Genomic DNA, 23,868 nt, shown 5'->3' with positions numbered 1-23,868 from the left:
TGACTTTTAGAAGACATCTGAAGGCAGCCCTGTTTAGGGAAGTTTTTAATGACTGATGTTTTAATGTATTTTTAATCTTTTGTTGGAAGCCGCCCAGAGTGACTGGGGAAACCATTCTGTAAAAATTAATTGTTGTTGTTGTTGTTGTTGTTGTTGTTGTTGTTGTTGTTGTTGTTGTTATTCTTTTGTTGTTGTTTAGTTGTTTAGTAGTCGTGTCTGACTCTTCCTGACCCCATGGACCAGAGCACGCCAGGCACTCCTGTCTTCCACTGCCTCCCGCAGAAACCCTTACCTTAATAAATAAAATATTTTAGAATTCCTGTATTCCAGCTGCATGTGTGTGTGGCGGGCAAAAAAGGTATTACAGAGGGGGAATTGCATTCTGCACGTGCTGCTGGGCACTGAAGTGCCGCGCCCTTTCTCACTTGCCATAAACCCCACAACAGGCTCCCCGCGTCAGGCAGCCCCTCCGTCCCTCCCGCCTTGCTCCCCATCCCCCCCCCCCGTGAGTCCACACTCGTGGGTTCCGCGGGGCAGGCAGTCCCCCATAGGCAGCTGCTGGGCCTTCTGGCCAATCCCCGCTCCGCGTGCACCGACGGCGCCGTCCCAGTGGCGGCAGAAGGAGCCGCCACACGCCCGGGCAGGGGCCGCCTAAGAAGTCGCCCGGCGGCGGCGGCAGCAGCAGAAGTTGTGTCAGGAAGCCTGCGCGCTGGGGGTCGCTCTTCTCCTCAGGCGCCGCCCGCAGCCCGTCTCGTGGCGGTTCCCTCGCTGCCTATTTTAGTCAAAGCCTCGGCTTGCCTCTCTCAGCGGCGGCGGCAGCGCTGGGGCTGAGGAAGGGACGGGGGCGCGTCGCCGGCGTTGGAGGGCAAACTTGGTGTCAAGGTAAGGGGACGAGAGAGGGGGGGAAAGGACGCGCGCGGAGGGATTTTCCACGCGAGGGAAAGAAACGCGAGGCGGCTCTCTGTGTGTCTCTCTTCGGGGTTCATTGGTGCGGCTGCTGAGGGCGCTTCTCGGGAGAGGCGAGGAGCCTCGCGCGCTGCTTCTTCGGTCCCCTCGGCGGATGGGTCTCGCTTGCCAGTCCAGAGCTGTAATGGGAAAGGCTGCCGAGGCGCGAGGCTCCCGGGAAGCCCCACCCTCTGAACTTGGCTCGCCCGAGTTCGCGGCGCGCTGCTCTGGGACCCAGTCCCCTGCCAGGGTTTGCGGTCGCCGCCTTGAGCGCCTCAGGGGATGGCTCTCCTTGAACTCCGGGAGGCGTCGAGCTCCTGCGTCCGACCTGTGTGCGGGCGCCGGCGGCACAGCTGCCCGCTCGGCCTTTTCCCCCGGAGCGGGAAGAGGCACTGGTCGGCCCCTTCCGTCTGCCGCGGGGAGATAACAGAGCGAGGCACGCTCTCTTTCCCCCTGCCCAGTCCCGGAGGGAAGGGAAAGGAAGTGTAGGACGATTTTGTCCAGCTTGGGGCAGGGGATAGCACGGAGCAGGCGTTACTTTGTATGGCATGCTATTTAAGAATATTTTGAAGGGGGAACAATTAAGATTCATGGGTGCCACTCCACTTCTGAGTTGACCCGGCATCTTAAATGGTCCCAATCCCCATTGCAGGGTTTAATTTCTAAAATGAGGAGTGCTGGACCACAGGCCTTCCTTGAAATGATAATTTGTGCCTGCTCAACAAGGCTGAAATGGGGAGTTGGACTATCACGGTTTCCCAAACTTGGGTCTCCAGCAGTTTTTGGACTACAAATCCCATGCTCCCTAGCTAGCAGGACCAGTGGGTCAGGGATGGTGGGAACCGTAGTCCAAAAACTGCCGGAGACCCAAGTTTGGGAAACCCTGGACTAGATGATCTTGGAGATCCCTTCCAAGTCTAGAACTACGGTTCTGTCACACTAATCTGACAATTACAAATTTTTTGTTGTTCAGTGCACACCAAAAATAGTCTTTGGGCATTCCCACATAATAACACTAAAATTTCTGTGTACCTAGTCCAAGATCCAAACTTCAGCCTTTTCACACACACTTTTCTTCACTAAGACATTTTCCTGCCACAGTTTACAGAGGGCTTGCTGTGTTAATTTGTTGCAGCAGGAACAACAGCCTTGCAGCACTTTTCAAAACTGACATAAGCTTCAGTGGACTAGATTCAACAAAGGTCTAGTGCAGTAATACATTTGTTATTTTTTTAAGTGCTACAATACTTTTTGTGGATTTTACTCTTTTCTTGGCCTTCTTTGACAAAGCCAAGGAGGCTCACATTAAAACAAACAGATTATGTTGTGTTTTTGTTGAGCCATGGCCTAGATAAGACTCACTTGCAGCCATGGGCCTAACCGGGATTTATGTTAGGTGGGTCAGAACTGAGCCATCTGCAACGTGATTGGTCAGTTAGTTAAGTATTTTTATTTATTTACTTGATTTGGATGGCAGCTGTCCCCTGTCCCCCTCCTTGGCTACACCCATGCATGCAGCCCAATCTTATGCCACTCTGAAGTAAGTCCCACAGAATCCAAAAGGGGCTTAGAAGGAAGGCATATGACATGCAGTCACCTGCCTACAGCGGAGTTCCTCAATGTGAGATCACCAGAAAACCATGCACGTACTTGCTTGAGGTCTATGGTGGAAGAAAGTCAGAATATAAATGTAGCAAATAAATAATAAGAAGCATAGCCATGTTTTCATATTGTAGGTTGGAAGCAAACTATGAAGGAGAAATACTTACTTCAGAATTCAGAAATACTGAATTCATATCCCACCCTTTTCTCTGAGGAGCACGATGTAGCATACATGGTTCACCCCCTCCTTAATCCTTGTGAGGTAGGTTAGGTTGAGAGGCAGTGATTGACCCAAGAACACCCAGTGAGCTTCATGGCTGAGTAGAGGTCTCCTGGTCTTCACCACTACACCACAGTGGGTCTCATTATTTGCCCCATTGGTTTAAGGAAGGACTTGGAATTTTCAGTCCAACTCTTTGCAGATCCGGTTCAGTTTTGTACATGGTTTATTTACAGTGGGGATAGAGAATCTGTGACCATTCAGAATTTTGTTGGCCTGCAACTCCCATCATTGGCCATGCTGGTTGGGGTTGATGGGAGTTAACCACAGACTCACCACTTCCTTCAGCAGGTTTTAACAAGAGACAGAATAGCATTAAATGTTACAGGGACACTGGAAGCACTTGCCCATTTTCCAGGATATGCGGAGTATATGGTTGTGGTCTGATGAGAGAAATGTACTCTTACATAAGATCAGAGGCATTCTTTGCATCATGAATGGGTGTTGGCAATGCAAAAGGATCTTAAGTGTCAGTGAACATGGAAAGCCCTTAGGTAGGATGCTAGCACATAATACAACAACAACAACAACATCATAATAATTTATTAAATTTGTATACCAACCTGCATAGAGGGATAAAACAAGTATTTGTTTTCATCCAAAATGTATGAACAGCTCTGAAGATATGTAACATTGTAAAACTTGGCAGGAAAATTATACATTTGATGCACCAGTGCTTTTTACTTGTTTCTTTTTTCACTTGCCACAGTTTGCTTGCTTGTAGGTTAGAAAACAAAACAAAGCACACATTCAACATGGGAGCCTTTATAATACAGTACTGAATTTCAGATCCACCTGGTAATGCTGTAAAGATGTCTGTCACTAGAGAAACCTGGGGTGCCAGCATTCTTGCGATAATGTTGATTGGATGGCAGTTGACTTGCATATGGATTCCGGGAGAGGTGCATGATTTATTTGGCTTAATAGCAGAGGGGAAGTCAGCTCCTTGCAGAGGTTATCTGCAATGGCCAAAACAAAAATCATAAAGTTTGGGCTATTGCTTTATGATGTGACAGTGGTGCATATAACATTCTTTTCAGAAAAAAAGGCTTTATGAATGGGTGTCACTATCACATCGAGCTGAGAGAGCACAGGGCAGGGCAAGTACTTGCCGTTTGGCTCTGCATTTCACTTGCTCCTTCTTGGGAAGCTGGAGCAGCCAAAGATTTGAACTCATCACTCCACATTACTATCTATCCTACATTATATCCTTTCAGTTGTAGGCAATAGTAAATACCTGTAGCTACATTTCCAGTGATACATATATGTGCATTGCAAGCCACCCCTTAAGCCAAGATCTAAGTCATGGGTAGGCAAACTAAGGCCCAGGGGCTAGATCCGGCCCATTCGCCTTCTAAATCCGGCCCATGGACGGTCCGGGAATCAGTGTGTTTTTACATGAGTAGAATGTGTGCTTTTATTTAAAATGCATCTCTGGGTTATTTGTGGGGCATAGGAATTCATTCATATATATTATTTTCAAAATATAGTCCGGCCCCCATAAGGTCTGAGGGACAGTGAACTGGCCCCCTGCTGAAAAAGTTTGCTGACCCCTGATCTAAGTTATATACTTCTTAGAACCATGTTGAGTTTCTGCACCAAATTTCACTAATCCTACACTTCAACACATTCTCTCTTATCCATACACACAGGCAGTGTAATCCTATGCATGTTTATCCAGAAGTAAACCCCACTGAGTGGGACTTACTCTCGGATAATTGTTAAAACCTCAGAAGAAAAATCATACAGTTCCTCTAGCTATCACATGTTCACAGATTAAATTGGATGTTTGTGTTTCATTTTTTTCCTGATTAGGTTTTTTTTTCTTTTTGGTCAGGTTTAATGCAGCATAGCAAAACTGCAAACAAAAAACGTTCAGGCTGTATTATGACTGTCTCATATTATTACAGTGTTTGTTTGCTTTTTTAAAAAAGCCTTTATCTCACATGATGAAATCTAGTTATGGTGTTCTGCTTGCAAACAGGACCTACCCTTCCTCTCCTCCACCCTGTGGCCCCCATGCACCTCCAAAACCTGTTCCTGAGGTGGGCGGACCCTTTGAAGCAGATTGAGGCATGAGGGCTGCAAAGGAAGGGGGAGAAGGCAAGTCCCATCATATCCATTGATGATATTGATTTTAAAATAATATAAGAATGCCTTTACAAAACTGATAAAAGGAAAATCTCAAGTGACTTTGCATCACATACTTTCCTTTAAAAAAATCCCCACTTCTCTTCAGTAACTCAAAAGTACTTGCTCTAGAATGAATGCAATATTTTCAATGCAAACTGGGTGATTCATCACCACCACCTTTATGGATCTTCCAAGGTCACAACTGTAAACTTCTGAGACATTTCGCTTTGTTAGATCCAAGGCTGTGTGGCAGTTGCTTAAGTTACTTTGTTTGGAAGCATGAAGGCTTTAAGAACAGGGCTCTTGGAGACTAATGGACACTTTTTGGAAATACTTGCTTTTTGCCAAATCTACAAGTTAAGCGTGGGAGAAGATAGAGCAGACAGGCGGCTGGTCAGGTGGTGCTCATTTGCAAATCATAGAATCATAGAATTGTAGAGTCGGAAGGGACCCCAAGGGTCATCTAGTCCATTCCCCTGCAATGCAGGAATCACAACTAAAGCATCCATGACAGATGACCATTCAACCTCTGCTAAATACATAAAAACCCTCCAAGAAAGGAGAATCCTCTTGTGGGAGTCCATTCCACTGCTAAACAGTTCTTACTGCCAGAATTTTCTTCATGATATTTAGTTGGAATCTCCTTTCTTGTAACTTGAATCCATTGGTTCAGGTCCTAAGCCTCTGAAGCAGGAAGAAAACCAAGCTTGCTCCATCCACCATGTGACAGCCCTTCAGATATTTGAAGATGGCTATCGTATCTCATCTGAGTCTCCTCTTTACCACACTAAACATACCAGCTCTCTCAAGGCTTGGTTACAGACCCTTAATCATCTTGGCTGCCCTTCTCTGCATGTCATAGCACCATCAATTCACAAAACCAACAACCTCCTCTTTCTAGTCAGCGACAAAACTCACTGGAAGGTACTCAACATTATCTCTCCCAATGAGGAATCCAATGAAGTTAATAGACATGACTAACTTTTGTTCATTTCTTCACTTCAGTGGGTTTACTCTGAGTAGGACTTAGTTGAATTCAACCTTTCCTCCTGATAGCCACCAAACACAAATGCCATTAAGTAAGCACTTTAAACTAACATCTGTACAGAAGACTTGAGGAAACATCATTTTGTATATCTAGGGCATGATTGTAAGAGTATCTGACACATTCTACCAAATGATTCTGAAGACGTCCTGAGCAGTTTTCAAAGGTGGACTATTTCTGGGGTTCCTACCTTCTGTTTCACAGTATTTTTTAAATCTCTTTAAAAACTATCAGCCTTTTCTGTTCATTTCACATGAATATTAAACCTATAACTAGCATGTATTTGACAGCACACAGAACACTTTCCTGATATTTAACTGCTTCTTTTCTCCTGTTTTATTAAGGCTACAGTACTATACAAACTTACCAAAGAGCAACTGTCATTGAACTCAATGTATCTTATATCTGAATAGGCATGCGTAGGATTACATGCTATTTGTTGTTGTTCAGTCGTTCAGTCATGTCCGACTCTTTGTGACCCCAGGGACCAAAGCACGCCAGGCACGGCTATCTTTCACTGCCTCCCGCAGTTTGGCCAAACTCATGCTAGTCGCTTCGAGAACACTGTCCAACCATCTCATCCTCTGTCGTCCCCTTCTCCTTGTGCCCTCCATCTTTCCCAACACCAGGGTCTTTTCTAGGGAGTCTTCTCTTCTCGTGAGGTGGCCAAAGTACTGGAGCCTCAACTTCAGGATCAGTCCTTCCAGTGAGCACTCAGGGCTGATTTCTTTAAGGATGGATAAGTTTGATCTTTTTGCAGTCCATGGGACTCTCAAGAGCCTCTTCCAGCACCATAATTCAAAAGCATCAATTCTTTGGCGATCAGTCTTCTTTATGGTCCAGCTTTCACTTCCATACATTACTACTGGGAAAACCATAGCTTTAACTATACGGACCTTTGTCGGCAAGGTGATGTCTCTGTTTTTTAAGATGCTGTCTAGGTTTTTCTTTCTTTCCTCCCAAGAAGCAGGCGTCTTTTAATTTTGTGATTGCTGTCACCATCTGCAGTGATCATAGAGCCCAAGAAAGTAAAATCTCTCACTGCCTCCATTTCTTCCCCTTCTATTTGCCAGGAGGTGATGGGACCAGTGGCCATGATCTTAGTTTTTTTGATGTTGAGCTTCATACCGTATTTTGCACTCTCCTCTTTCACCCTCATTAAAAGGTTATTTAATTCCTCCTCACTTTCTGCCATCAAGGTTGTGTCATCAGCATATCTGAGGTTGTTGATACTTCTTCCGGCAATCTTAATTCCGGTTTGGGATTCATCCAGTCCAGCCTTTCGCATGATGAATTCTGCATATAAGTTAAATATATTCGCAATTTGGTCTCTGGTTCCTCTGCCCCTTCGAAATCCAGCTTGCACTTCTGGGAGTTCTCGGTCCACATACTGCTTAAGCTATTACATTGGGTAATAGCCAACAAAGTCATACTCTACAAAGCAAACCCATGACCCACATATTAGAATAAGAAAAGCTCCTCATCTGTAGTTTGGAAACAGAAAAGCTTCCTGAACTTAATTTGTTGGTAAGCAAATTGCCTGGGGGAACATTATGTGGTTATGCAACATACCAGCAAAGTTAAGTTATACTGTATTGAATTTACAGGGTTCAAGCATAGTTCATTAACACAACTGACAAGCTGCTTTGAATCTATGATCCTATGTGTGCCTGCATGTTAAAAAACAACTAAACATTACATTTGAGACATAGAGACTGATGTATTTCCTGGCAAGTTGGGGGTTGGTTTTCTTTAAATTGTAATTAAATATATCTTTGCACCCCTGCCATTTCAGCCAGTTAAATAAACATGATTACCTATTCCAAAAGGGATTGAATTTTATAAAGGGCTAGATAAAGGTGTAGAAAATACTTTGCCATAATAGAAATGGTTTTGAGATTTTGTGTGTGTGTGTGTGTTTTAAAGACACCTAGTTATCCAAGTTTCCAAGGAAAGTTCAAATCATGTAATAGGACAAAGTACAAAAACAAGAAGTGGTAGAAAAAAAATAAGTTTGGGAATAGGAAGCAGAGATTGTGAATAGGAAGCAGGTCAGTATTCTGTTAATGCTATTTATTCTATGATAAATGAAATAATGTGTGTACAATTGAATTAGAAAACACATAATGGAAAAAGGCAATGTGTAAGTGCACTTTCTCATAATTTACTGTCATAAGATGACTATATGAACCTAATGGTGGTATCCAATGGTGTCTGTCCACTGATGGAAGGAGTCCAGCAACAGAAATGGTAACAGGGAGGCAATTTTCTGCAATTCCCTCTCTCTCCCTGTTGCAAGCAAACAATTCATGGACAAACTGGATGTGTCTGCTACAATTCTAGAATTACACCATAAAATAATTTGGAATGGATTGCAATGCTAAAATAAATTGCAAATGTTTAAGGGTTTAGTCCTAAACTTTATATACCTGGCCCATGAAAAAGACTGCTAGCATGTTGCTATTAATTAATTCATCCTGTAAGTTTAAGAAATGCTGATCCATTATATTCAGAATATTTTTCATCTTACTGTTTAAAAGTATATGATTGTGACCTTACTACAGGTATACATAAATGGGGTATTGTTCTAGTAATGTTAATTTGTGCTTGATGTGTAGAGTATATATGCATGCATGCAACTTGTGCTGGTATTCAACATCTATTTAATCTTGTGAATTGCCCTGTGATCTTTGGATCAAGGGCAGTATATAAATTTAATTAATAAATAAGTAATTTGTGCTTGGTATACTAGAAGGGCATCGCAACTTATCAAATCTCAGAATATCCGTGTTGAGTTTGAGCAGTACTTTTAATAAATCTCATGGAAATCAATTGTGGGGGTTTTTTTGTAGCAAGTACCTTGAGATCTGTTCTTCATCTGACTTCACTGTTTGATTTAAGTAAAGGAAAATGGCACAAGAATTATATAACCATATTTTTATTACATTTGAGAAGACTTTTTATTCAAACAAATCTGGTTCAGGGGGTAATTAACACTAGGAAAACATCATAGCTGAAATGTTGCATTGAGGTATACAAAAGAGCTCTATATATGAAAAGGAACTTGTGTTAAAAGTTGCCATGCTTTCTGAATTTTGTGAGCTGTGCAGGCAGAAACATTTTTCTGTGTTTATAAAAATACTCCAGGTACCATTAATGTGTTGTTGCGCCAGGAAATTGTAATAATTGGATACAGATTCTAGGAAGAAATGACTGACACATTTATGTTCTCTCTAGTTGGACGAAAGTGATTCTAATTCAGTACTGGAGCAGCTGTAAATTGTTAAACTCCACTGTTAGATGTAAAGCATTTAAACTAGATTGCAGCAAATTACTGAATTGGGATTTGCTGTCCCCGACTTAGTGGAACGGTCTATCACAAGAGACCAGGGCCCTGCGGGATTTGGCATCTTTCCACAGGGCCTGCAAGACGGAGCTATTCCACCTGGCCTTTGGGTTGGTTTCAGTTTAACCCTGATGTTCCATTCTTTTGGTGTGATTGGTGGGCTACTTAAAAATGAGGCTGCAGTCTAAATTAAATTTTAAATTGTATTTTAATCTGCATTTTTAATGAATTGTTTTATGTTTTCGTTGTGATTTTATTGGTGTTAGCCGCCCTGAGCCCGGTTTGGCGGGGAAGGGCGGGGTATAAATAAAAATATTATTATTATTATTATTATTATTATTATTATTATTATTATACTACAAGTGATAGTGCAAGCAATTCAGCAGAACACTTCTCTGTCTCTTTTTTCCTATACTGTCTATTGATTAAAAAAACCTCTTCAGAGCATAACAGCCCTGTCCAGAAAAGTTCATCTTTCTTCAATCCTTTTAAAATCATTGGAACTAAAGTCAGTTGGAACTAGCATGTCTTGTGAATTTCAACCTGGTCTGAGTGCAACTCACTTTCTCTGGATGAGGTCAATGCTATTTACCATCAGCAGTATGCTGATTTCTGTACTGTGCCACATTTGATTTCTCAGAGCATACGCTACTTAGGCTGACAGGAGTTGTGTTTAGATTTTTGTTCTGAATGAAGCAATAATAAATACTTAGCTTGCAAATTCAGCTCCCAAGAACTGGGCTCCCCTTTATTATATCAATTATGCAGTTGGCACATGCCTCAAAATAACAACTAGTCAACACAGACAAGACCACTAAATCAATATTTCTCATAAGCTCTGAATAATTTGGCATTCTCTCTATATATTATGGGCTTCTGTTGATTAACTGCTAGATTATTTTGTACTCTGGGAAACTGCTTAATGTGTCCTGTTTTAATGTGTCTGTTCATGGATTTCATGAGTAACTTGAGAATTTTGGGCATTTCCTCAAAATAATAAAAGAGCATTCAAGGTTTTCCTAATCAGAATATGCATTCCTGGGGATGAAAACATGTTTCATACAGCTACTTCTCAGAAAAAAATGAATATAAATATATAAAAACAAAAAAATACAGTACAGAGAGAAACTATGGTGCGGTAATTTATATGAGCTATGAAGCTCATAAGTGTTATGTTCTGCAGTGATGCCCACCACTAGGGAGGAGTGACCCCCTCCAAAAGGGAAGGTCAGTAGTTCCTGGTTGCCTGGGGAAGGCAGGATGGCAAAGCTTGGCAAAGTCCATCCCTTGGAGGAAGAAAGAAGGTGCGGTTCAGGACCACAAATAGTGCTCCTGTAGCTGAGGCAAAACATTGAACTTGTTCTGGAGCAGCTAGTTGAGTTTTATAGTAATACCAGGTAGTCATTAACTAGAGACCCCAGCTCTGAGTGCTGCATCCTGGTGAGTTACTGGTAAATGGCTGGTGTATTCTGCAGACATAGGTTCCTTTGAGGTCCTGAGGCACCTGGCTGTGGGGGATCTCTCCTCAGGGCTCTCTTGATCCCCTGAGGAGTCTGTGGACTAGCTATCAGAGTCTGATGGCGGATGTGGCTCATCAGGATCCACATGGGGAAGCCCATGGTGTGGATCCATCCATCTCCTTCTCAGAGCTGCAGTTACCAGAGTTCTCCACCTCTGAAGGGTCCTGGTCTGTGGCTATGACTCAGCCACTCGCTGTCTCTGTCTAACCAACATGACAGGATCGTTGTGACATTAAAATGAAGGTGCAGAGGAAGAATCATTTGCACCGCCTTCAGCTCCTCGGAAGAAAGGGAGGATGTAAACGTAATAAACAAAATAATGGATAAATCACATAGAAGGAAGCATCTAAGCAGGTGTAGTGAGTGGAAGTGAGTGGCCACCTCATGAGAAGAGAAGACTCTCTGGAAAAGACCCTGATGTTGGGAAAGATGGAGGGCACAAGGAGAAGGGGACGGCAGAAGATGAGATGGTTGGACAGTGTTCTCAAAGCGACTGGCATGAGTTTGGCCAAACTGCGGGAGGCAGTGAAAGATAGGCGTGCCTGGCGTGCTCTGGTCCATGGGGTCACGAAGAGTCGGACACGACTGAATGACTGAACAACAACAACAAAAGTGAGTGGAAGCTAGACTCTATCTACTTTTGCTTCTGGCCCCCTCACCATTAGCATGTGGCCCTTGGAATGTGGCCCAGAAATGAATGTGACACTCAGGCTGAAAATTTTGCTTCATAGTGCCTGTTGCTGAAAACCACAGGAGGGGACAGTATTATTGTGCTCAAGTCCTGTTTGAGGGCTACCATAGTGAGAACAAGGTGCTGGGCTAGATGGGCTGCTGGCCTCATCCAGCAGGCTCTTACATTCCTAAAAATGTTCCCTGCTCCTGGTCTAGTTTGGCCTTCAAAATGCTGCTAAGTTTTAACCATTCTAGATAGGAGCAAAAAAGTCAAACTTTTGTGTAACATACATTGGATTAAGAGCATCAGGCAACACTTGTGCAGTGTTTTTCCACTTTGCTAGTGGTTTAGGTTGCCACCTTAACTATCATTCTTTGATTAGTACTTGGCTGTTTTGTGATTGGACCTCTGAGATGAATATACTGAATCTGCAAAAACTGTAATAAGGAGTCTGTAAAGTATGGTGAAGGATGCAATTAAAACTGACTGTTCTGGAGGCATTAACCATTTATAATGCTCTTAAAAGTTCCTCTAAGGTTTGGTCCAGTTGCTTAAAATACCTTGGTAGTCAAAAGGGCTATTTGCTGATGCAATAAGGACAGGTTTAGGTCATCCATCTTGAAATGCAGGAAATGGTGGGGAGGAAATCTGATCTCATAAGATTCTATTTTCATTAAACTGAGGCTCAGTGATTTAGAGGCTGGGACTCCCATCAGCCACAGCCAGCATGGTCAACATCTTGAGTATCTCAGGTTATCCACCCCTCTTCTAAAGGATGGCTAGGTACACTTCAGGTATCCTTTGTAGCATATATTGACTGGTCTGAACAATTCTTGATCTCTTGAATTGTTGTATACTTCCTGTGGTGTTTCCCTTTCCACAATTATTTTGTGCATTGTCTTTTGAAGCAGTTTATATTTTACTCCACAATATCAAGATGCCTCTGTGTCTTTATGCTTCTGCTCTACACAGGCTGAAGCAGAACTGAAGTTGAGCTCTTTGTTACACAGAGACTCTGCTTGTGTGAACATATGCCTAGCAACAGCTTGTTCAGATCGTGCTATGAATGGTCTCTTGAGAAGCCCATAAAAGAATTAAAACATAGCACCTGAGAAATGTGATATTGATAATTTTCCATGCCTTGCTTGAGCTTCTGTTTGCATTCACCACAGCAATGGCACTTCTGAATCCTCTCAGCGCTGAATCCTCTCAGCATTCAGAGAGCAAAGTGGTTGAGTGGCTGAGGAAAAATAAGCTCCATTGATTTCCCCACAGAAGATAATGATTGGATGATTGGTTTCTTTAACACAGAAAAGCACTGACATTTAAAACTGCTCTATTTTGGGGGGTTTTGATGGTAATTATTTCACAGGCAAATTGTAATTTTTGCTTTCCTGCTGTGCCTGCAGCCTGATGTCATTTTGCACAGGTGAATTTTAGCCTTAGAACTGAGACACAAAGTCAAAGCCAGTGGGGCTTTACATTTTCTACAGAACAAGAAGGAAAACCTCAGACATTCTGCAGCTACTCCTGAAAACTACCGGTATATTTTAAAAGTATAAGAAGACTGTTGAGGTTCATGTAAATTTACAACACTGTTTATATAAAAGCGAGCTCTTAAAATTTAATTCATTTACTATACCATCCTGATGTTCTTCCAAAGCAGGCAGAGTGGCTTAGATATTGTTTTCAGCTACCATCCTGGCAGACAGTAGGGCCAGAAACCTGTTCGACTTCAACAGCTGACTTGCTTTCATAGAACCATAGAATTGTAGAGTTGGAAGGGACCCCAAAGGACATCTAGTCCAACCTCCCTGCAATGCAGGAATATTTCACCCAATGTGCTTTACATGCCTTCAGACTATGGGGGGGGGGGCCTCCCTTTGGAAAAACTCCACTCACTTTTTCCACATGCCCTGTAGATTAGAATTGCCATTATTTATTGGGTTGGATCCAGACTTTGCTTCTGCTGATGGAGCAGGGTGGGGCAGAGGGAAGGCAACTTTTCCAAAAAGAAACCCTTAAAAAAAAGGTTGATGGGGGCTGCAGGGAGAGGTGGATATCTGCAAAAATCACATCTACCCTTATTCGCTTATTCACTTACTCACTTCCATGGGCAGAAAGAGCCCCTTGGTCCATGGAAGATGAAGTCTGGATTCAAGCCATTGTGCTTCTTTTTAATATTCACTTAACCGCCTCACGCTGGGACAAATAAGAACAATTAAAGAATAGTACTGAAGGTTGTGTACAACACTGGGACCAAATTATTGTTGTTACCATTAACTTAAGGCTGACCTGTAAATGTTGCCCACTTTGACAGATTTTAGCTTGCTTTAAATAAACAAACAAACAAACAAACAAATAATACTTCTACTTATGTTGTCAGATAAAAGAGAACCAGAGTGGAGTAGTGGTTGAATGCCATACCAGAACCTGGGAGACCAGGGTTCAGATCCCCAATCATCCATGAAGCTCACTGGGTGACCCTGGGCCAGTCACTGCTTCCCAGCTTAACCTACCCCACAGGGTGATTGTAGGGATTAAACAAGAATGGGAAGAACCATGTATGCCACCTTCAGTCAGCTTCCTATACTTTAGATTCTTCTTGGGAACAAGCCTCATTGAACTTGCTGAACCTTGCTTCTCTGAGTAATCATGCACAGGATTCAACAGTGAAAATACTATACAAATGAATAATAATATTGTATTGAATAAAGGTCTGTACTGAGCCTTGGAAATACATAGTTTGAGCTAAGCAAACATTTTTTTGTGGCTTCAAAACAGTTGTATAAATGCTCCTTTCTATGTTTATACATTCCCTTCCTCTTTATTCTTTCTCTTGGACAGATCAGTAACACCATGAACCAAGCACACGTGGAAGTCTCAGGACACAACTTGGAACAGTATGGATGTCTAAGAAGACTGTTTCCCTAGTTGAGTAACTTTGCATCTCTTTAAGCTATAAAATGGATGGACATTATGGTGACCAGCTAACGAAGGCACAGTTGGAGAAATGATGGGCTGTTATTCTGTCAGAACCTTATTTTTTTAACAGAGTTTTTGAAATAGCAGAGACAGACGATGACAATCAATACCGGCCAATTGCATGTTCCAGCCATGGAAGACAACTCAAGTTTTTGGGACAGTTTGATATATGCACACCCAATCTGTGTCAACTGGAAGTCGGAAGCAGAAGGCTCAATCTATCATTTGGCAAGCATCTTGTTCGTTGTTGGCTACATGGGTGGAAGTGGCATTTTCGGCCTGCTCTACGTCTTCTTTTTGCTTGGACTAGGTTTCCTCTGCTCGTCTGTCTGGTCATGGCTGGATGTCTGTGCAGCTGACATTTTCTCTTGGAATTTTATACTGTTTGTGATATGCTTTGTACAGTTCATTTATGTGGCCTACCAAGTCCGGAGTGTTGCCTTTGACAAAGAATTCCAGGAGCTTTACCTTGCTATGTTCCGGCCCCTGGGGATTTCAATGACAATTTTTAGAAAGATCATCCTGTGCTGTGATGAAGAAGTAGTTACACTGGAGAAGGAGCACTGTTATGCCGTGCAAGGCAAAACACCAATTGATAAGCTCTCCTTGCTTCTATCAGGAAGGTTTGTATCATGCTTACACCCTGCTTGTAAATTTAGAAACAGAACAATAATCAAGAATGCAAAACCTGCTGTCTTTTTGTTTTTCTTTTGTTCCTGTTTAAACTGAATGTAGTAGGCTCGACATTTCTGACACTTTAAACTTGAGTGCAAAAACATTTCTACTACCAAAGATGCCACAGCTTAAGGAGGGGAAGAAGGGTGTGTTTTAATTATCACTTGTAGTCTACAAATGCATGCAAGTGCCAAAAAACAAATTCTGCAGCTTCTGGTGAGACTTAGCTTCCCTGGAAGAATAGCTTTCATAATTATTCTTTCTTTCCTTCTTTTTTTCTATAAAAAGCACCTACCGGTATATAAATAAAAAATATAAAGAGAAATTACTGCTTGGAAGTGTGAATTGAGTTTTAGAAAATAGGATTACCAGGCAGTGTGTGTTTCTCTTTCCCCTCTTCATAGCATATCCCCTTTTTACATTGCTCTGCCTCCCCCCTTGCCCTCAGCCATGCTTTCTGCTATGTAATGTAAAGTCTAAAAATTAACTTCGATATTTCTGAGCACTAAATTCAGTAACCTGCTTTATGAGTGTGTGTTGTCACAAAAGAGACAAGGTAATGGAGGAGAGCACTGCTGTCTATGTGACCAGTTTCATCTCTTTGAAGATCTGGGAATTGAGATCTTCTTCTTTTTTAATCCTTTAATTGGTGTGTGAGTTGTGCCTAATGTGCCACCAATCTAAGGGAAGCTCCATCTGTCACATTGTAGATAGAAAATATGGCACATTTTCTGGTCCCTGTGTGTCAGCAGGGATCTGCTGCCTGTACGTGGTGGCCCTTCTGAAACTGGCAAATGCCAACCAAGGCCATTATTTTGTTTCCAGCAGTGGTCAGCCAAGTACCTTTGGAAATTCATAAGCAGTGCTTGAAGGCAAGTCCTCTCTTGTTTGCTCATAGGCATTCTGATTCTGAATACTGGTTTCATTTACATGTTGGCCAATAGCAATGGATTGACCTACCTTCCATAATGTTGAATAATTCTTTTAAAAAAGGTTTTCTAAGCAAGCATGGTGCCACCACATCTTGATGGTAACAACATCAATCAGTTAACACCCAATGCATGAAATATGTATCAAAATCAGATCCCCCCCTTGCTGCCCCCATATATAGTCGGTATCCATGCTCAGATACATATTTGGATGTGCATTCGGTTCCTGATCCAGTAACTGATCTGTGAACACATCTCTTAGTTGGAGCAGAGTGTGGAAACACATAATGATCCACTTTTGTGCAGTTTTGGAAAACTTCACCAAAGGAAGGAGGATCTCAGTTATAAAAATATCAGTGCACAGATATAATTTTAGCAAAACGATAAAAAGGCTGGGTTAGTCCTAGAAACACATTATTCCTCAATGCAGCTCCCTTGTCCCTCTGACTTATGAATCAGGCTTATCTTTTGGGATGGATGCCTCTGAGAGATACCTACTCCTGTTTGTTTCTTGTACCTGGAACTCTGTTTTATACATTTTTGTATTCTTAAAAACTCAGTGCAAAGGAGATTCAGGAACTCTTTAAGAAGACTTGAATTGGAATTATTTTTTGTTCCTTGCATGTGCAAATGGTATTATTAATGTATTGTCACTTGCTACTTATAACATTTGAAAGATGAACATTTTATGTATGCAATTTATTATCCAACTTCACAACATAATTTGGCATAAAAATGGAAAACTTTGAACTGTGTGAGATAACGTTTAATATCTTCTCTCTTTGATATCCTGCAGTATGTCTAGTATGTGCCCAAAATGAAAATGAAGCTCTTTGGGTTGTTATGAAATATGTGGAAACTAAATTTTATCCATACCCAGTCATTGCTTCTTTAAAAGAACTAATCTAATTCCTTTTCTCTGTGCTAACAATATTAACACACGGCTCTGTTTTGTTAGGATCAGAGTGACAGTGGATGGGGAATTTCTGCATTATATTTTCCCCCTCCAGTTTCTGGATTCGCCTGAATGGGATTCACTAAGACCCACAGAAGAAGGCATTTTTCAGGTAGGGGGATTTTGCAGATATGATGGATAATCTAGCACCCTCTCTTTCGCAGAATCCAAGATGCAGAGACTCCAGCAGCTGCTCAGCCAAGATTAAAGCTTGCTTGGGGACAAAGGTCCTTTCTAATGATGTAAAGTGTTCAAACTGAAGTAAACATTTGAGGATGCTATGGATTTAAATCTTTTTTTATTTCCTTCTTCCGTCCAGCAGCAGTGAAATCACAGGTGCTTACAGGCAGAAACACTCAACATGAGAATTTGTGTAAATACTCGTATCTGGGATAGCTTGCAATGCCAGCCAATAAGGTTTCCCTGATATTGAGGCTCTCTCTGCACAGGTGCCACAAATTCAAAGAGCCAAGCATTCTGTTACTAACATCTGCACATACATAACACAGAAAATAGGGTTGCGGCATAAGTGATTGATTATATTCCATAGTGAGGCTTTAAAAAAAATGATGATGGAAGTAAAAAGATTTCCAGATCCAGAGAGAACATTTTGAAAGCTTTCCTCTTGTTCCTCATTCCACCTTTTAAGCCCATTTCTTAAGCTGATATAAATGGAAACAGGTCTATTGATTTGCCATTTGTACAGAACACATGCTCCTCCTCCTGTCTGCACATGCACTGTATTCTTTAAACCAATGGTTTTCAACCAGTGTGCCGTGGCACCCTGTGGTGCCTTGGATGATGGTCAGGGGTGCTGTGGGCAACACTGTCCCTCTTTCCTTCCCTCCCTCCCTCCTCTGATGCCCTCTTGTATCTCTGCCTCCCAGAGGCTTGCACAGCTGTCTGTTGCAGCAACCCGGGCTACAAGCTCCCCAGATGCTCCTGGGGCTGGCCAGGAGGTGCTTCCCTGGCCCCTGTGGGGCAGTGGGAGGAGTCACCTCTCTTTGGGGCAGGCGAAACAGCTCAGAGACCAGAAACTGCCAAGGAGAGTGAGAGGAGGCTGAGGGAACACTCCACAAGGGAGGGGGTTCATAAAAGGGTGAGAGGCGGCTAGCTCTGCAAGCAAGGGGTGACTTAACTGGGTTCCTGAGCCTCACAGGGGTGCTACAGAAAGAATTTAGTTGGTCAAGGGAGCCATGGACTCAAAAAGCTTGAAAACCTCTTCTTTAAACTGTAATACAGTGGTACCTCAGGTTACGAACTTAATTCGTTCTGGAGGTCTGTTCTTAATCCGAAACCGTTATTTACCTGAGGCACTCTTTTGCTAATGGGGGCCTCCTGCTGCCACCGCGCAATTTCCGTTCTCATCCTGGGGCAAAGTTCTCAACCCGAGGTACTACTTCTGGGTTAGTGGAGTTTGTAACCCGAAGTGTTTGTAACCCGAAGTGTTTGTAACCCAAGGTCCACTGTAATGGATCCTCCCTGCAGTAAAAAAGGTTACAGAGTAGGGTGGAGAGTGTTTGCCCTCAGTTGGTCTCTCAAAAGATGTCCCCACTTGCTGCCCCCATATATAGTCGGTATCCATGCTCGGATAAATATTTGGATGTGCATTCAGTTCCTGATCCAATAACTGATCTGTGAACACACCTCTTAGTTGCATCAGAATGAGGAAATACATAATGGTCCACTTTCCTTCACCAAAGGAAGGAGGATCTCAGTTATAAAGAAATCAGTGCATGGATATAATTGTAACTTTCTGTGCTCTCTCCCCCTGCCCTTCCCTCTCCCTCTCCCAATGTTTCTTTCAGGTAACCCTCACAGCAGAAACAGACTGTCGATATGTGGCCTGGAGGAGAAAAAAATTGTATTTACTCTTTGCTAAACACAGATTCATCTCACGGATATTTTCGATTGTAATTGGGAACGACATTGCCGATAAGCTCTATGCTCTGAATGACAGAGTGAACCTGGGGAAAGGATTCCGATGTGACATCCGCTTACCGAACTTCTATCATGTGTCCGTTCCAGAGGCACCCAAAATGCAACCTGTAAACCAGATTCAGCACAGTTCAAGACAACATTAATATTGTAAAATGTGACTGTGTTTCAAAATGATGCATTTTGCGTTCATTGCACCTGGAATGAACTGTAGCAGTTTCATTTAAAAAATGGAAGATTCTTATTAAGGCAACTTTAAAATAAAAGCAATTTTTTCCCCCAGCGGAAAGAGAAAAAACTAGCTCAGCTCCTTTCACCATGTCTAAGCTAGCAGGATGCCCATCTTGACTGATTGTGCGTTATGATTAGTTTCTGTTTACTCCTTCTGCTCATCTTACTATGTTGCGGGGGATGGGGGCGTAGATATAAATTATTATGGGATAAAGCTTTGTTGTAATTGTGGTGCCTTGGATATTGTGGTCTCAGAAATGACATTTGCACAGAGCTCTTCATGTTTACTGAGGCCTCCTTGTCATCATGAATTATGCAAGCAGTTTTATCTTAGAGAACAGCAACATGCAGACCATCTCTAAAAAGTAATCTTGACTCACTTGTTACTTGGTAATTACAATGCATAAATTTGGTCTCATTGTGCAGTGCCTTTCAGAATTTGACACATGAAACAGGAAACTGCACAGCCTGTAAAACCTGGAAGAAGGCTAACAATAATTTCTTTCTTGCATACATTCATGAAGTGATGACTTGAGATTTCTCTCAGGGTATTGCAGAGAGGCTATACACGAAAACAAAAGGCACTAATGTAATTACTTTGAGTACAAAGCATGTGCCAGTCACTTTAATTGCTGCAACATATGTAGCAGGGAAAGAATATTCAGGTATTTTAATTGAAAGTAGAGCAGCAGGTATCCTAGCTAAGAAGAGAGAGCAGTTTTCCAAGAATGGTAGTAGTATGATAAATGCAACATTCCCCATGGTATACATTCATTTCTGTTGACCCACTGTTGCCTCTAGTCAAATAGGTTTTGCAGGTTTTTAAGCACTGCAGAAACCTGCTGAACCTGTGAACTGAAATAGCAACATCGCTCTGTGGGCAATTACTACCATGCTACCACAAGCTCTTAGAGAGAGAAAAATACCATCAGCTTCCATGTCTATAAAAGAAGATACAAAAGCAAACCATCAAATCACACAGTAGATTTGTGAATGTTCATACAAAACATGTGAAGCAGGGAGACATGATTTAAATTATAACTCCTCATCCTGCAACAGCTTTGTTTGCTATTTCTATTTGACAGAAATATCAGATTGTGTTTTTCCCAAGGTAGGAATCCAGATCCAAGCACCGCTAATGTCATTATCATATGGTACATTATAAATACTGAATGTTACCATATCAAGGTTAACTACCCCAGTTCCATGGTTATGTCAACAGGTGTGGCCACTGTGGTTAAATGGTGATAGTAAGGTGGCTTGAATGCCTGTTGTCCATAAGTAACGCTTTGTACATCAGAGTGTTGAATGAAACAGCAAAACACTTCTGCTTGTATGCCAGAAGAGAGTCCTGCTGCTCACCTATCTTTATGCAGGAAATCAATGACCTAATATGGATAGTTATACCAATGTAGCAAATGAGATTTCTGATGCAACTGATGGTGGTGGTTTTAGTGCCTACTGATGGAATTTTTTTGTGGAGATGGGCATACTTTTCAAGGGACAGAAGATGCACTTAACTAACTAAGCCCAAATGGAAAGGGTATGATGAACTTTCTTGAGTGCACCTAGAAGATTTGGGAGTCTAGTGGAATGTTTTACTTTGAACAGCATGCCTTCTTCCCATGCAATTTAATTATTTATGAAATGGTCCTCAGTTCCAAAACTTGGTGGTGACATGGGGAATGGGGCTACTGCTTGAGAAACTGAAGTCCCAAGTCCTCTTTGTCATGCCAAACTAGTTTACTGCTTGATCATTAGAACCTGGTTTACATTTTTTTTAAATAAAGATGACAAATTTTATTTTTTACCATTTTATATAAAAGATCAAGGAGGAAGACAACTCCACAATATTTTATACTATGAACTTTATAGTAATGAAAACAGAAACAATCACATAAACATTAAGTATGTGTGAAATGACTTGATCTTATTGTTATGGGGCTGGATGATCTATTGCGTATGTTACTGCTCAGTTCATCCTGTAGTTACTTTTCTTTTAAGGAGGAAAAGGTGTAAAGGCTTTTCTACTTACATGTCTGATACACCAAAAAGAATGACCAGTTTTTTATGGAGCAATATTGAAGAGTCTATAATGAGAAATGCCATAATTTCTTTAACTTTGTCGGAAAGCCAGAGACTGTTTGGAGAAGGTCTGCCCCTGTAAACATTTTGAGCCAAGACTCTTTGGAAATGAAAAAAGCACACCATCCTGGATCTGCCTGGCACCTGGCTGTTATATGCAATTTATATTGTTTAGTTCATTCATGATTATTGGTTGTATCCAGTGTTAATCCCACTAAGAGTCTACCCACTGAAATTAGTGTACCTAGCTGACTTAGGTTCATTAATTTCAATGCATCTACTATGACTATATCTTAGTAGGATACAACACTCTTTTTACATTCCAGCCTGTACCTTCAAGCTATCTTTTTGAAAGCACCGCTGTGCCAGATCTGGATTGTCTTATTTTCTCCACACTTGTGCTTCTTGTTAGGAATTGAATTTTCTAGACTTATTAATTCAAATCAAACCCAATATATTGGACTAGGAGTAATTCCAATGGAATCACTTCCAGTGAGAGTATATACATGGTGAGATCCAGATTTGCACTCAGCACAGTCCCACTTGTGCCAGAGGAAGAAGATAGAGGAGTTATTTTATGGGAGAGTTGGTGAAGGAAGTGTTGAGGATGGTAGGGTTTGGTAAATATCTACGAAACACCCACTACCTCTGGTGGGAAACATCTGCCAGATCTCAGGGTCTTCTGTGACTGTCTTCAGATTCCTTGACAGATGGGACAATCTTTGGCTTGTAGTATTACGGATTTTGTTGCATTTTTATTTTTTTTTTTGTTCATACTCAGGGGAAGTCAGAAACAGGCAAAGGTAATTTTATATATGTTATCAGCTTTAAATAAAATGTTCCAGTGTTTGACTTTTCTGTACTGAACTTGTTTGACCAAGCTTGTAAAAATACATATTTTACAGATGTTGGGATATAATGTTCAGTAAGTCCAGAATAGTTTTACATCATGCGTTTGATAGAATATGTGGTGGTGGAAAGCTTCAGAAGAAGTTTCGCAGTAACTTTATATTTCAGACCTTTATATAAGGCAGGTCTGTTCTGCACCTATGCTATTGCCCGCACAAAATATGTCAGATTATTTAGAACATCACTTTGAAATTTTAAGGTAATAGCCATCATGGTTGTGGTAGAGCATCTAAAATCTGAAGTCTAGCTATTGATTAAACTTGGTGTTTTCATTTGAACTTAGTGTGAGGACTTTGTCGACTGGGCAGTTGGGTGGTCACCAAAATAAATGTCTGGCCCACGTATGCAGAAGCATCTTCCCTATATGAATTGTGTGGACAGACAATTCTTCTGCAGTTCCTAATGCACAGGAACATAGGAAGCTGCCTTATTCCACGTCAGGCCACTGGTCCATCTAGCTCAGTATTGTCTACACTGACTGCCAGCAGCTCTCCAGGGTTTCAGGTACATGATATTTCCAACCCTACTACCTAGAACTTTCAGGGATTGAATCTGAGAACTTCTGCATATGTTTTGCCACCTCCCTGTGGCCCTTTTCCAAGATGCTGCAGCAGCTGGGTTTGTCAGTATTGGGTTTGTCCAAGAGACATCAGTAAATTTATCCACAACCACTTCCATGAAGAAGTAGAAGAGGATTCTCTTCTGTATATTCACTATTATATTTGATGTGAAATAATGTATTTTCATCTTTTGGTAGAAGACGAGATGAACAGCAAGATGCTCAGAAACGATAGAAGAAAAATGAGCAATTGCTATAAATATTTTAATAGCTATGAAGACATAATACTTTCAAATGGTTGTTCCTTGGCTTTGAATTTATGAGATACATTGATCCTTTCTCTAGATGTATTTTTGATGCATAGCATGAATAACAATTTATTGTACACTGCTTTCCCGGGTGTGGATTTACAATTTTAATAGTTTCATGCCTGCCATTGCCTTTATAGACACTGACAATTATTTAGAGAGTAGAGAAAAATGGAAATACCTCCCACATTTGTGGGAATTACAAAATATTATTTATTATTACAGTTTATTCTAAAACATGTATACCCATTTTCCTTCTTCCAAAGCATTTAAATCAGATTATTATTTTATTAGCATGTATTTAGATAGATGAGAATCGACTGAAAGCGAGAAGAGGTAATCGAATGCGTACATTGTAAGAAATGGGAAGAAAGAAGAGTAAGAGAAAATCTAGATACAATTATAGGGGGATGGGGGGCAGAGAGAGAGAAGGCTAGACGCATGTGGACCATCAAGGAAAGGCTCTTGCAAACCTCACCACTGGGGAGAGGGCAAAACTCTGCAAGGTTGTCTTGAACATCCCCCTTCTTGCTCAAACTGGAGAGCTTCGGTGTTGGTTTCCCTCTACTCCAAGGGGTGGGGGGGGGGGGCAACACCAAAGCAGAGCTTCTCTGGTGATGGCTGAAGTGGCGGGGAAGATGGGATGCTGCCTCTTGCATTTCTGCCGCCCAAAGCGGCTGCTTCACCCCATCTCACCTGCAGGCCAGCTCTGCTGCCTAACCACTTCATTATATTTCACAGGTACATAGT

General features: G+C 41.8%; 1 protein-coding gene across 1 annotated transcript; it reads left to right on the top strand.

Moving 5' to 3' along the window:
• Window positions 1-657: 657 nt before the first annotated feature.
• POPDC3 (popeye domain containing 3) lies at window positions 658-19,259 on the top strand. Its single transcript, XM_033143514.1, has 4 exons — window positions 658-882; window positions 14,392-15,152; window positions 17,092-17,200; window positions 18,897-19,259. The coding sequence occupies exons 2-4, from the start codon at window positions 14,626-14,628 to the stop codon at window positions 19,170-19,172; spliced, it is 912 nt and encodes a 303-aa protein (XP_032999405.1). The 5' UTR covers window positions 658-882; window positions 14,392-14,625; the 3' UTR covers window positions 19,173-19,259.
• The last annotated feature ends 4,609 nt before the right edge of the window (window positions 19,260-23,868 follow it).

Source organism: Lacerta agilis, chromosome 3, assembly GCF_009819535.1.
Source record: "Lacerta agilis isolate rLacAgi1 chromosome 3, rLacAgi1.pri, whole genome shotgun sequence".
In the NCBI taxonomy this organism is placed as follows: domain Eukaryota; kingdom Metazoa; phylum Chordata; class Lepidosauria; order Squamata; family Lacertidae; genus Lacerta; species Lacerta agilis.
The sequence above is the reverse complement of the archived record's forward strand: the minus strand, read 5'-3'. Positions and strand labels throughout refer to the sequence as shown.

Excerpts from the sequence above, each read along its gene's own strand:
- POPDC3 (XM_033143514.1), top strand. The coding sequence starts at position 14,626 with ATGACAATCAATACCGGCCAATTGCATGTTCCAGCCATGGAAGACAAC. Across the intron at positions 15,153-17,091 it reads TCCTTGCTTCTATCAGGAAG|GATCAGAGTGACAGTGGATG; the intron begins GTTTGTATCATG and ends CTGTTTTGTTAG. Across the intron at positions 17,201-18,896 it reads CAGAAGAAGGCATTTTTCAG|GTAACCCTCACAGCAGAAAC; the intron begins GTAGGGGGATTT and ends TGTTTCTTTCAG.